General features: G+C 39.6%; 1 protein-coding gene across 9 annotated transcripts in view; it reads right to left on the reverse strand.

Annotated features, from left to right (window-relative positions):
- Positions 1-15,214, reverse strand: part of RBKS (ribokinase) — a 151,877-nt gene that overhangs the window by 100,559 nt on the left and 36,104 nt on the right. For 5 of the 9 annotated variants that reach the window (XM_064295169.1, XM_003411949.4, XM_023550557.2 and 2 more), the window contains one exon: positions 1,138-1,270. The exons of 3 other annotated variants lie outside the window; for them this stretch is intronic. In XM_064295169.1, coding sequence (XP_064151239.1) covers positions 1,138-1,270 — 133 coding nt within the window. Of the gene's footprint in view, positions 1-1,137; positions 1,271-6,505; positions 10,867-15,214 lie in introns of those variants that run through there. One more of the 9 variants, XM_064295170.1, reaches the window with a different exon arrangement.

A 15,214-nucleotide genomic window follows, 5' to 3' on the forward strand; every position in this document is an offset into this window, starting at 1 on the left:
ATATAATTCCTTGCACATATTAGATACTTAATATAAGTTAATTGCTGATTAATTGTATCGATTATTGTAAACTATCAAGAGCTCGGCCTTAGCAAATGAGGGTTCCTATACTTTGAATCTTGTGCTTCCTGTGATATGTTTTTGACCAAGTAGCCAGATGAGAATTACGTCATATTAATCATAAATTAGAAAGAAAGCTACGCTTCATTAGCAGATGAGTGATAATTGTACAGCTTATACATCATTTAAAGGCCCCTGTGGAGAGAAAAGTGCCGCATGCAACGGTAAATGACATTTCAGAGAAACCTGGGTGAGGTGTACACAGTTCACAGGAGAGAGCTCATTCTTCTAAGATTTTTCTCAACCTGTACTGTGCAGACCTAGTCCGATATATATCTCCTTTCCTGTTATACCAGTAATGCTGGTATGTTAAAATTTCATTAAAGACGCAAAAGTTTAACCAACTACTTACTGTATGTTATGTATGCTTTTTTTTTTTTTTTAATAAATACCTGAAAAACAGCACTAAGCCAAAAGATCAGTTTTATGTGTAGTTCATTAAGGCCCAGATTCCCTTCTGATCTAAGATCCAGGAGTAAACCAGTACTAGCTGTTGCTGGGTCGATTCTGACTCATGGTGACCCCTGTGTCAGAGCAGAACTGTGCTCCACAGGGTTTACAGTGGCTGGTTTTTCAGAAGTAGATCACCAGGCCTTTCTTCCACGGTGCCTCTGGATGGCCTCAAAATCACCAGCCTTTCAGTCAGAATCCAAGTGTGTTAACTGGTAGAAGGCAATAATTCAGAGATGAGTAAACTACCAGTTATTAAAGGAAGTTTCCAAAAGCCGTGTTGCTTCAGTGAAACCTGCAGAAAACAGGATGACTCATGCTGTTGTTTAGAAGCTGGACTACAGAAACCCATTGGAGTAGGCTAATTCCTTCATTTCTCACACTCCGGTTATAAACTCATTAAACTCAGGGAATGCAGCATTAAGTTATTTGAGGATGGCTACTTCCCAAAGGATTCAATGAGGTAGAAACTAGTAAAAAGGGCAAGAAAGATTCCTCTCTCATATTTAGATCTTTAAAAACAAGGAACATGAGTCTTAAAGCCTCTCCACCACCCTTTCCACTTACCTTGCACACCATGGACGTCTTTGCTCCAAGCCTAGCAGCTTGGACACACTGGTTGGCACCTTTCCCTCCAAAGCCAATAAAAAACTTATGTCCATGGATGGTTTCTCCAGTTTTTGGCAAACGAGAAGTAAGACTATTATAATTAAAAAAAAAAAAGAAGAAGAAAAAAAAACACATTGGTAACTAGAATCAATTTCAATTGATTCAGAAGAGAGAGGGAAGGCTATCTGATAGAGCTCTAAATAGTCTCAGCAGCCAGGGCTGTGAGCAGAAGTAGGGAATATTAGCTTTTCCTTCAAGACAACATTCAGTAGTTTGTATAATTATTGAGAATACGTCCTCCTGACAGATTTCCCTGCTCTCCTCCACAGTCCCACAGCAGCATGTAGACCTGTACTGAAGCTCTACCTCAGATGACAAGTACAGGTATCTGTCCTGACTCATGGTCACTCATGGGTGCCTCTATCTTCCCTCCTGGGGAACGCTTGGAGGGTAAACCAGTGGCTGTTGAACCAGTATTGACTCATGACAGCCCCACATGTGTCTGAGGAGAACTGCTCCATAGGGGTCTTGATGGCTGATTTTTGGGAAGCAGATCACGAGGCCTTTCTTCCAAGGCGCCTCTGGGTAGACTTGAACTGCCAACCTTTCTGTAAATGGCAGTGTGTGCATTAACTGTTTTGCATCATCCAGGGAATTTCATATTGTCCCTTTCCAAGGCCCAGCACAGAGCTTTGTTCACAGTGAGGTTCAATAAATGGGATAAAATGAATGTGTTTCTGTACAGGTTTCTCTGGTCATTTTTCATTAGGATTTCGGTAATCATACATAGCACCTAAGGAGAGGGGGAAGATGCAAGTCCAGGCACTAAAGAATCTTACTTGTTTACTTGGGCTGGGGTGGCAGCAGGATATTTAGATGGTAGGATCAGGTTTTAGTCCTATCCACCCTGAATATCACACGATCTCAGGAGGTGACTCAGAAAGAACATCTATTTTTAAAACTGGATCCTGAATAACTAAGTTTAATTTTGATTATGGAAAATTTTAGACGTAAAAGTAGAGAAAATAGTATATTGACCTCCCCTCATCCCATGTGCCTATCACCCCAAACAAACAAAAAACCAAACCCTTTGCCATTGAGTCTGTTCCAACTCATAGTGACCCTATAGGACAGAGCAGAACTGCCCTATCGGGTTTCCAAGGAGTGGCTGGTAGATTTGAACTGCCAACCTTTAAGTCAGCAGCTAAGCTTTTAACCACTGTGCCACCAGGGCTCCACCTATCATCCAGTTAAGTAATAATTATCAATTCATGGTCAATCTTGTTTCAGTCTATACCTTCACTGACTTTTCAAACAGCTAAGAATTTTTACTATAATGCTATTGCTTACTGTTTAGTATCAAATGAGGCAAAAAGGGTAAACAGTATGCTCTGGGGATGATTTTCATAACATTCAAGGTTGAACATATAGGGAAACAAAATCTTTGGAGGACAAGAGAATGACTGACTTTAAAATGAAGAGTTATCGGTGTATGGCAAGTGGAAAAGAGTGGCCCAAATAGTTAGGGGACCAGCTGACTGGCCACAAGGAGGTGGGCCAAGGGCCAGATGGAGCAAGTGGAGAGAGGGCAGGTGTAACCACAAAAAGGCTCATCAGCTTTGGACAAGAAAGAAAGGCTAAGAGATAAAATTCATGATAATAAGTCAGCTGAGAGTCTACTCAGCTTTAGGAACTTCTTTTAGCAGATTAGGAATTTATATTAATTTCCTACACAGGGTGTGATCTATCTGAAACCAGTACCTTATTATATTAGAATAACAGAACAAAGATAATTCCTATAGGGTACTGCCTGTTGGCAATGGTATGACACATAGCTGATGCTAAGAGCACATGATTGTGTGAATAATACCAAGTTCAACCTATGAACCCCTTTTATGCAGTTCTGAAAGTGCCAATAAATTGGGCTAAACTACTCCATTCCCTAGCAGTGCACTGTCAAATATGGTTATTTTAGATTCACAAGAGACTCATCAATAATTTGAAAACATCCCATACCTCCCCTTTTCAATTCTATTTTTACCTTGGATTCTAAATGCATTTATAGTACTGATCAAAAAAGTATACATCTAGAAGATTCACTTCTGAGAAAGGTACTCAATCAAGAGAAAAATGGTTTTAATGTAATGTTATTATCCTGTCATTTAATTTAGCAATGACAAGCGATTATGAGACTTTGATTTGCATCAGAAATCTGAAACATTTTAGGATTCTGTTATGAACAGGCAGTGATGAGTAATCTGTGTGATTGAGTAGCTATGTGAATTCTTGGCTTATTGATGCTGCTACAAACAACATTCATAACAACCTGAAAAAGAAAAAAATGCCCAGTGTGGCTAAAAACAGGCCACATAACTTAATTAGTAAGACTGTCACTAAAGAAACTTACGAAGCCCACTATATTTATACTTACATCTGGGTCACAATTCACTGGTTTGAATCAAGTGTATTTTTTATTATCAACTGTGGGAAACTATGAACAGTGTGTCACCAGATTATTGCTACTATTTTTTATTGGGATGTGTGTGTGGTAAAATCAGAGGCACAGCTTGATGTGGGAGCAGATGGCTGGGATTTAAATTCATTTCTAAACAACTCATATAAACACAAACAAGGTACTGATTCAGCGATCATCGAAATTTCTCACTTCTTTGGTATTTTACTCTTCTTTTCCTTCTGCATCTTTTCTCTCCTTATCTCTTTCTTCCCTCAGTCTTTGACTTTCCTTGTTAGAATGTAAACTGCATGAGGGCAGGGACCACATCTGTCTGTCCTCTATTTTATCCACAGTGCTTGGCACTTGGCAGGAGGTTATCAGCTATTTGCTGACTGAAGGAACCTTTGTAAGAGTATTCCTTTGTCTCTTTCTCTCCTGTATATATCTCTCCTGTGTAGCAACCATTCTTGCTTCTGAATTGAGGATGGGGAGGTGCTGATGAAGTGAAAGGAAGAGGAGGCTGGAGGTGGGGGGGAACGACTACACAAGTGTCTGGCAGTAACAATTCCATGCTTTACCAAATCCTGTATTCCCAATATTAGCAGCATTCCTCTCCCCCACGCAAGAACTGTATCTATGGCTCAAGCCATCCCTCTTTCATTCATGTATGAACAAAAGAAAACTTGCTAACAATGGGATAACACCTAATGGGTCATACATTAGTGAACAATGTGTGTCACAGAACAAGATTAGTATGATCCCATTCGTGTGCTCATAAAAAAAAAATAGGATGTATAAATGCACAGAAAATGAAACATTAATGACCCTTAACTACGGAGAGGGGTGGGAATGGGAAGAAGATTTTCATGTTTTCCTTTACTTAGGTACAAAAGTATATACAAGAGAATATCTGTGCACCATAGGATAACTCTGAACAATTTCACATGGGTATGTGGTGAAATCCATGTGAAATTGTTCACTACAGATGATCTGGTAAGCAAGGTAGGCACAATGCTTATCTCACCTATTGGATAATCTGACCCTGTCCCTTACTCTTGCTCCCTGGATCACACTTCCAAATAAAGTACGTGAACTTAAGCCATTGTCTTAGGTTCTGCTTTCCGTGAAACCCAGGCAAAGATAGTTTATTACTTATTTAATTGGAAAAAAAAAAAAAAAAGCTACTTAAACTGGGAAGTGCAAAATGGAGCTTGAGAGCAATTAGAAAGTTAGTTACAAACAGGCAGAAGCGTTTCTGAATAATAAATTCTAATTTACTTTGCATCAGGCTTTCCTTTTTCCTTTACTGAGATCATGAAATTATGTTCATGTTCATGAAAGGGCCTATATAAAGTACTGTCCCTCAGATGAAAGCAGTGCTTTGATTCACCCTAATTTAAACACAAAGTTTAACAGGATGTCAAGGTACACAAATTAAAATGCTCAACAAAAAAAAAAAACAAAAAACAAAAACACCCAGAGCGGGAGAGAAAGCAGCAGCAGTACTGGTAGAAATACACTGTTGCCACCATTTAAAAAGTTACAAATAGATCTGCCAGAGATGGAATCCAAACACAGAATACCAAGCATAAGAAATATTTTGGCCAAGCTTAAAAATAAATTCATAGCTTTAAAAACGACACATTTTAAAGATGGACAGAAGGCAACACTGATAGATGTTCATAGATGGCCCAACAGTCTCCCCACTATCAAAGGCCATGTGGTTACAGCCTGGGTGTGGAAGGCAGGTGGCTGCAGCCACATACTGATTGTATTACCTCTACAGCTTTTCCCTCTTTGAACCAGCTTCTTCTCTCGCAAAACAAGTTTAATAATACCTGTCAACTCTTTAAATGCCTGGGTTTTGTGCTCTGACTTATTTCCCTGACAGGTGTGAACGGAACAACTTATCAATTGCTTTTAACTTCTTGACAATGATGTGGTTGTTTCAGATTCTCAGAGATTATTCATACCAAAGGAAGAAATGGCCTGGTTGTTTGCGGATAAGTCTTTGAACCAAAGACGTCATACAAATACCGACTCCAGCCCAAAGTCAAGCAATACTTGCTTTTTGCCTTTGCATTCCGTCCTTTTTCCCTCTGACTGCAAGCTAATGAAGCCTCTGTAACAGGGGATTCTACTATTATTACCCAATGGAAACTCATTATGCTAATTTATTATTCCTACTGCTAGTATTCTTCAAATGTATCTGTTCCTTCTCAGCATATGTGTATGCCACATTACAAGGATGAGAGTAATTTCAAAACCAAGATAGTGATACCGATTTCTATCTTTGTAAAAAGAATTTAGCCTAGCCTCCCAACTCAAAATCCATACTGTGGTCCCTAATCCTAAATTTGCAGACACATATATGATTTATCTAAGGAAATGAAACATGAATTATGCTTCAAACAGTTCTTAACTAATTTTCTTTTTCTTTTATTGTGCTTTAGGTGAAAATTTACAGCTCAAGTTAATTTCTCGTAAAAATTTATGCATATATTGTTATGTGACACTAGTTGCAATTCCTATGATGTGACCTCACACTCTCCCTTTTCACCCGGGGTTTTTGTATCCATCCAACCAGCTCTTGTCCCTTCCTGCCTCCAGACAGGAGCTGCCCATTTGGTTGCGTGTATCTGATTGAACTAAAAGCACACTCTTCATGAGTATTATTTTATGTTTTATACACCAGTCTGATCTTAGTCTGAAGAGTGGGCTTCAGGAATGGTTTTAGTTCTGGGTTAACAGAGCATCCAGGGGCCATGGTTTCAGGGGCTCCTCCAGTCACAGTCAGTCCATTAAGTCTGGTCTTTTTACATGAATTTGAGTTCTGCATCCCACTTTTCTCCTACTCCGTCAGGGACTTACTGTTGTGTTCCCCGTTAGGGTGGTAATTGGTGGTAGCCAGGCACTACCTAGTTCTTCTGGTCTCAGGCTGATGAAGTCTCTGGTTTATGTGGCCCCTTTGTCTCTTAGGACAATATTTTCCTTGTGTCTTTGGTGTTCTTCATTCACGAATTTTCATTTTTAACCCACAGTTTTTCTTCATTAAAAAGTCTGTGGATAAAAAGTCATTCTGTCTGAAGATGCAGTTACTCTTGAATTTATAGACCAGAAAAACAATACTCTAGCCAGAAGTAGGTAGCCTTTCAGAATGCCAAATCCTTGATCCCAATTTATTTAAAATTTACTTATGTGTAAACAAGTGTGCTAATGCTGAAAGAAACAATGAAGATGGGTATGTTATGATCATCTCCCAGGTTTTCAAACAGCATATTTCATTCACACCTCTGCTCAAATGTTACCTCCTCAGACTGGTCTTCCCAGACCATCTTATAGCAGACACCCCCTTTCTGATTTAATTTCTGTCATGCACTAATTCGTTCCAATGAAATGGAACGCATAAACATGGATATTCTAGGCATTAGTGAGCTGAAATGGACTGGTATTGGCCATTTTGAATCAGACAACATATGGTGTACTATGCCAGGAATGGCAACTTGAAGAGGAATGGCATTGAATTTATCGTCAAAAAGAACATTTCAAGATCTACCCTGAAGTACGACGCTGTCAGTGATAGGATAATATCCATATGCCTACAAGGAAGACAGTTAATACAACTATTATTCAAATTTAGGCACCAACCACTAAGGCCAAAGATGAAGAAATTGAAGATTTTTACCAACTTCTGCAGTCTGAAATTGATGGAACATGCAGTCAGGATGCATTGATAATTGCTTGTGACTGGAATGAGAAAGGTGGAAACAAAGAAGAAGGATCAGTAGTTGGAAAACATGGCCTTGGTGAGAGAAACAATATTGGAGATGGCATGATAGAATTTTACAAGACAAAGGACTTCTTCATTGCAAATACCTTTCTTCACCAACATAAACGGTGACTATACACATGGACCTCACCAGATGAAATACACAGGAATCAAAGAGACTACATCTGTGGAAAGAGATGATGGAAAAACTAAATATCATCAGTTAGAACAAGGCCAGGGACCGACTGCGGAACAGACCATCAACTGCTCATAGACAAGTTCAAGCTAAAACTGAAGAAAATTAGAACAATTCCACGAAAGTCAAAGTATGACCTTAAGTATATTGCACCTGAATTTTGAGACCACCTCAAGAATAGATCTGACATGTTGAACACTAATGACCAAAGACCAGACGAGTTGTGCAATGACATCAAGGACATCATACATGAAGAAAGCAAGAGGTCACTGAAAAGACAGGAGAGAAAAGACCAAAATGGATGTCAGAAGAGACTCTGAAACTTGCTCTTGAACGTCGAGTAGCTAAAGCAAAATGAAGAAATGATGATGTAAAAGAACTGAACAGAAGATTTCAAAGGGCAGCTCAAGAAGACAAGTGAAGTATTATAATGACGTGTGCAAAGACCTGGAGATAGAAAACTAAACGGGAAGAACATGCTCAGCATTTCTCAAGGTGAAAGTTGCATTAGTGAAGGATTCTACAGGAAAAATATTAAACAATGCAGGAAGCATCAAAAGAAGATGGAAGGAATATACAGAGTCATTACGCCAAAAAGAACTGGTGGACGTTCAACCATCTCAGGAGGTAGCATATGATCAGGAACTGATGGTATTGAACCAAGCTGCACTGAAGGCATTGGGGAAAAACAAGGCACCAGGAATTGACATAACGTCAGCTGAGATGTTTCAACCAATGATGCAGTGCTGGAAGTGCTCACTCGTCCATGACAAGAAATTTGGAAGATAGCTACCTGGCCAACTGACTGGAAGAGATCCGTATTTATGCCTATTTCCAAGAAAGATAATCCCACCAAACAATATCATTAATATCACATGCAAATAAAATTTTGCTGAAGATTATTCAAAAGCAGCTGCAGCAGTATATTGACAGGGAACTGCCAGAAATTCAAGCTGGATTCAGAAAAGGATATGGAACTAGCGATATCACTGCCTAAGTCAGATGGATCCTGGCTGAAAGCAGAGAATACCAGGAAGATGTTTTCCTGTGTTTTATTGACTGTGCAAAGGCATTCGACTGTGAGGATCATAACAAATTATAGATAGCATTTTGAAGGGTGTGAATTCCAGAACACTTAATTGTACTCATGAGGAACCTGCACACGGATCAAGAGGCAGTTATTTGAACAGAACAAGGAGATACTGCATGGTTTAAAGTCAGGAAAGGTATGCGTCAGGGTTGTATCCTTTCACCACACCTATTCAATCTGTATGCTAAGCAAATAATCCAAGAACCTGGACTCTATGAATAAGAACGGGGCACCAAGATTGGAGGAAGATGCATTAACAACCTGCGTTACGAAGATGACACAATCTTGCTTGCTGAAAGTGAACAGGGCTTGAAGCATTTACTGATGAAGGTCAAAGACCACAGCCTTCAGTATGGATTACACCTCAACAAAAACAAAACAAAAAATCCCTACAACTGGACCAATAAGCAACATCATGATAAATGGAGAAAAGATTGAAGTAGTCAAGGATTTCATTTTACTTGGATCCACAATCAACAGCCATGGAAGCAGCAGTCAAGAAATCAAAAGACGCATTGCATTGGGTAAATCTGCTGCAAAGGACCTCTTTAAAGGGTTGAAAAGCAAAGATGTCACTTAGAAGACTAAGGTGCACCTGACCCAAACAATGGTGTTTTCAGTCGCCTCATATGCATGTGAAAGCTCGACAATGAATAAGGAAGACCAAAGAGGAATTGATGCCTTTGAATTGTGATGCTGGTGAAGAATATTAAATATACCATGGACTGCCAAAAGAATGAACAAATCTGTCTTGGTATAAGTACAACCAGAATGCTGCTTAAAAGCAAGGATGGTGAGATTATGTCTCACATACTTTGGACATGCTATCAGGAGGGATCAGTCCCTGAAGAAGGACATCATCCTTGGTAGAGCAGAGGGTCGGTGAAAAAGAGGAAGGCCCTCAAAGAGATGGACTGACACAGTGGCTGCAGCAATGGGCTCAAAGCGTAACAATAATTGTGAGGATGGCGCAGGACCGGGCAGTGTTTCGTTCTGTTGTACATAGGGTACCTATGAGTCGGAATGGACTCGAAGGCACCTAACAACAACAACAACATTCATTCACTTATTCACTCATTCACTCTCTTATTCATTCATTCACTCTGAGAGGAAACATGAGGATTCTGGATCAGAGACAACCGCTTTGGTTCTCCATGTCCCAACTCCCCATGAGATGACATGATGAGGGAAGATGTCATTTGTGCAGGCAGAGGGGCTTTGCATCACTGGAGAGGAACCTTGAAATTATCTCAGACTTTATATAGGACAGCTGCCATAGCTACTCCTTCTCCCCTCATGGGGCAGGAAGGGGTCAGACAGTGTGTACTTGACCTACAAGTAAGGTAAACAAATTCTCCTTGGGAAGACAAGGTAAAGGTCTCTAGACTTACAACCCCTGGAAAGTAAACAAATGTCTCCAGGGGAGATGTCTCTAAATCTTTCCAGAGGTCTCTATCTTTAAGTCCCAAGGTAGTTCGTCATTCAAACATCCTTTAATCCAGGTGGTAGCAATCTTTGCTCAGAAAGCCCTAATGGTGCAGGAACATGGAAACATTCAGGAAGCACTGTTTCCCAACAATTTTCTTCATAGCACTTATCACTAGCTGACATTATGACACACACTTATTTAACTGTGCATTTACTGTCTGTCTCCCGCATTATAACATAAGATCCACAAGGTCCACCACTGTATCCCCAGGGCTCAGTGACTGGCACATAGTGAACACTTTGGTGTATGGTAAATATACTTTTGTTTAGCAACTTTGTACTAAAAGCACAACATATATAGTCATGTGCCATATAACTTGCCACATAACGTCTGTTCGGGCAGCATCCACAGTCCCATAAGGTTATACAGGAGAGTTCAGAAATCCCGATCAGAGAATAGGACATAGCAGACATAACTGGACGTATCGAATACAACAGCTTCCCACATGCAACATGTGTGTATCATGTCTCTCGTTAAAAGATCTCTTGCGAAATTTCCTCTGAAATACAACCTAAGTCTTTCCGCTTATTCTTTCTCCTGCTGCCCCAGACCAGTTGGCCATCATCATTCTCCAGGACTATTCCGGCAGCCTCCTCCCTGGCTTCCCAGCTGTTCCAGAGTCCCTTCACACTGTGGCCAGAGAGCTTTGCAAAAAATCAAATCGGAACATGTCTCCCCCGCCCCAATATCCTTCCTTCCCCTTCTTACTAACATCCCTCCCAAACTTCCCATTGCCCTTGAAAAAAAATCTAAGCATTTTAGCAGAATCACAGGTCCTGCCTATGGTGTTGGCACAACATCCAAATCATATAGTGTCCTGTTTCACAGAACATATCATCGACGTTAAGCGACGCATAACTGTATAGAAAATAGCACGTACCTTAAGTGTAAGTGTTTTGAATTTCACAAACTGAACATACCATGCAACCAACATTCTGCTCAGAAAATGGAATGTTACTAACACCTTCTGCTCCTGGGGTAACCACTATCTTAACTTCTAATACCAAAGATCAGTTTTGCCTAATAGCTCTGATTTTAAAATATTTTAGAATTTCAAGAATAACTAAGAGATAAAACTATTTAGAAAATGTTGAAAATAGAAAAGAATCCACAATCTTTTAACATACACACACACACACACACAAAAAGCAATCTTTTTTTTTTAATTTTATTAACTTTTATTGAGCTTCAAGTGAACATTTACAAATCAAGTCAGACTGTCACATATAAGTTTATATACACCTTACTCCATACTCCCACTTGCTCTCCCCCTAATGAGTCAGCCCTTCCAGTCTCTCCTTTCGTGACAATTTTGCCAGCTTCCAACTCTCTCTATCCTCCCATCCCCCCTCCAGATAGGAGATGCCAACACAGTCTCAAGTGTCCACCTGATATAATTAGCTCACTCTTCATCAGCATCTCTCTCCTACCCACTGTCCAGTCCCTTCCATGTCTGATGAGTTGTCTTCGGGAATGGTTCCTGTCCTGGGCCAACAGAAGGTTTGGGGACCATGACCGCCGGGATTCCTCTAGTCTCAGTCAGACCATTAAGTACGGTCTTTTTGTGAGAATTTGGGGTCTGCATCCCACTGATCTCCTGCTCCCTCAGGGGTTCTCTGTTGTGCTCCCTGTCAGGGCAGTCATCGATTGTGGCCGGGCACCAACTAGTTCTTCTGGTCTCAGGATGATGTAGGTCTCTGGTTGATGTGGCCCTTTCTGTCTCTTGGGCTCTTAGTTATCGTGTGACCTTGGTGTTCTTCATTCTCCTTTGACCCAGGTGGGTTGAGACCAATTGATGCATCTTAGATGGCCGCTTGTTAGCATTTAAGACCCCAGATGCTACATTTCAAAGTGGGATGCAGAATGTTTTCATAATAGAATTATTTTGCCAATTGACTTAGAAGTCCCCTTAAACCATGGTCCCCAAACCCCCGCCCTTGCTCTGCTGACCTTTGAAGCATTCATTTTATCCCGGAAACTTCTTTGCTTTTGGTCCAGTGCAGTTGAGCTGACCTTCCATGTATTGAGTACTGACCTTCCCTTCACCTAAAGCAGTTCTTATCTACTAATTAATCAGTAAAAAACCCTCTCCCACCCTCCCTCCCTCTCCCCCTCGTAACCACAAAAGTACCTGTTCTTCTCAGTTTATACTATTTCTCAAGATCTTATAATAGTGGTTTTATACAATATTTGTCCTTTTGCCTCTGACTAATTTCGCTCAGCATAATGCCTTCCAGATTCCTCCACGTTATGAAATGTCTCACAGATTTTGTCACTGTTCTTTAACGATGTGTAGTATTCCATTGTATGGATATACCACAATTTATTTAACCATTCATCCGTTGATGGACACCTTGGTTGCTTCCAGCTTTTTGCTATTGTAAACAGAGCTGCAATAAACATGGGCGTGCATATATCTGTTTGTGTGAAGGCTCTTATTTCTCTAGGGTATATTCCGAGGAGTGGGATTTCTGGGTTGTATGGTATTTCTATTTCTAACTGTTTAAGATAACGCCAGATAGATTTCCAAAGTGGTTGTACCATTTTACATTCCCACCAGCAGCCAGATCTTTTTAAAGAATAAGGTTTTGGTTCCACTGATTTTTCTCTATCGTTTATGTTTTCTCTTTCATTGATTTCCCTTATTATCGTCATTGTTTCTTTCCTTCTCCTTACTTTGGGTTTAACTTGCTCTTCTTTTTTAGCTTCTTAAAGTGGAAGCTCAGATTACTGACTGCGAACCTTTCTTCTTTACTAATATAAGCATTTAAAGCCATTTATTTCTAAGCACTGCTTTAGCTGTACTTTACAAATTTTGATATTCTGTGTTTTCATTATCATTCAGTTCAAAATAGGTTCCCTGTGATTTATCATTTGATCCATGGGTTATTTAGGGTTTCCATTGCTGTAAATCTTTACAGAAGTAGACTGCCACATCTTTCTCCTGTGGAGTGGTTGGTGGGTTTAAACTGCCGACCTTTTTGGTTAGTAGCTGAGCACTTAACCACTGCATCACCAGGGCTCCTTCAACTTCAAAATGGTTGGAGGATTTTCCAGATATCTTTTTGTTACTGGTTTCTAGTTTAGTTCCATTTTACTCAGAGAACATACTCTATATGATTTCAATCCTATTAAATTTGTTGAGATTGTTTAACGGCCCAGCATGTGGTCTATCTTGGAGAATGCTCCATGTGCACTTAAAAGAATATGTACTCTGTTACTGTTGGGTGTAGTGTTCTATAAATAGTATTGAAAGAGTGCAGTTCAAGTTCTTATATATCCTTACTGATTTTCAATATACTTGTTCTATCCATTCCCGAGAGGAGTGTTACAATCTCCAACTATAGCTGTGAATTAATCTATTTCTCCTTTTTCTTCTGTCAGTTTTTTCTTCATGTATTTTGAAACTTATTAGGTAAATAAATACTTAGAATTGTTGGATCTTCTTGATGAAGTGAGACCTTTTCATTTTGAAATGTCTTCCTTTGTATTTCTAGTAATATTTCTTTCCCTGAAATCTACTTAGTCTGATAGGAATATAGTTACTCCAGCTTTCACATGAATAGTATTGCATCATATAGGTTTTCCCATACGTTTTCATTTTAAATTTGAGGTAAATTCTGCCTTAGTTATCTAGTGCTGCTATAACAGAAATACCACAAGTGGATGGCTTTAACAAACAGAAGTTAATTCTCTCACAGTCTAGAAGGCTAGAAGTCTGAATTCAGGGCACCAGCTCCAGGGGAAGGCTTTCTCTGTCGACTCTGGAGGAAGATCCTTGTCATTAATCCTCCCCTGGTCGAGGAGCTTCTCAGTGCAGGAACCTAGGGTCCAAAGGATGAGCTCTGCTCCTGGCACTACTTTCTTGGTAGTATGAGGTCTCCCTGTCTCTCTGCTCACTTCTCTGTTTTATATCTCAAAAGAGATGGACTTAAGACACAACCTAATCTTGTAGATTGAGTCCTGTCTCATTAACATCATAGAGGTAGCATTTATAACACATAGGAAAAAGCACGTCAGATGACAAAATGGTGGACATCACACAACACTGGGAATCATGGCCTAGCCAAGTTGATACATATTTTTGGGGGACACAATTCAATCCATGGCATATTCACATACCATAACACTAACTGTTTTAAAGTGTACAATTCAGTTGTTTTTAACACACTGACAAGGTTGTGCAACCATCACCACTATCTAGTTCCAGAGTGTTTTCATCATCCAAAAAAGAAATCCTGTACACATCAGTAGTCACTACCATTACCTGGCACTCTTAGTTCCCAGCCACTGGTAACCACTAATTTAATTTCTGTCTCTATGGATTTGCCTATTCTGGACCTTTCATATAAAAAGTATCATATGTGACGTTTTGTGACTGATTTCTTTCACTTAGTGTAATGTTTTTGAGGTTCACCCATGTTACAGCATGCATTAGTACTTCAATCATATGTATTCATCATTTTCATCAAATTTGAAATTTTCCAGTTATTTCTTCAAAAAAAAGTTTTGTTTTTTTGGGGGGGCATCTCCCTCTTTCTCTTTCCCTTCTTGAATCCAATTATACTTATGGTAGATGATTTGCCTCATAGGTTGCAGTGGCTCTGTTCATTTTTTCTTTTTGGTCATTTTTTTCCCTTCTGTTTTAACTGGAAACCCTGGCATAGTGGTTAAATGCTATGGCTGCTAACCAAAAGGTCGGCAGTTCGAATCCACCAGGCGCTCCTTGGAAACTCTATGGGGCAGCTCTACTCTGTCCTATAGGGTTGATATGAGTCAGAATCAACTTGACAGCAATGTTTTTTTTTTCTTTTGGTTATGTTTCAATTGTGATAGTCTCTATTACTATGTTTTCAATTCACCGACCTTTCTTCCGTAATGTCTATTTTGTTGTCAAGCCATCCAGTGAAATTTTCATTTCAGATATTGCATTGTTTTCATTTCTTAAACCTCTCCTTGGTTCTCTTTTTTATATCTTCCATTTTTCTCATTCTGTCCATTTGTCTTTAAGTCATTGAGCATATTTATAACGGCTC

Source organism: Loxodonta africana, chromosome 12, assembly GCF_030014295.1.
Source record: "Loxodonta africana isolate mLoxAfr1 chromosome 12, mLoxAfr1.hap2, whole genome shotgun sequence".
NCBI classification, from domain to species: domain Eukaryota; kingdom Metazoa; phylum Chordata; class Mammalia; order Proboscidea; family Elephantidae; genus Loxodonta; species Loxodonta africana.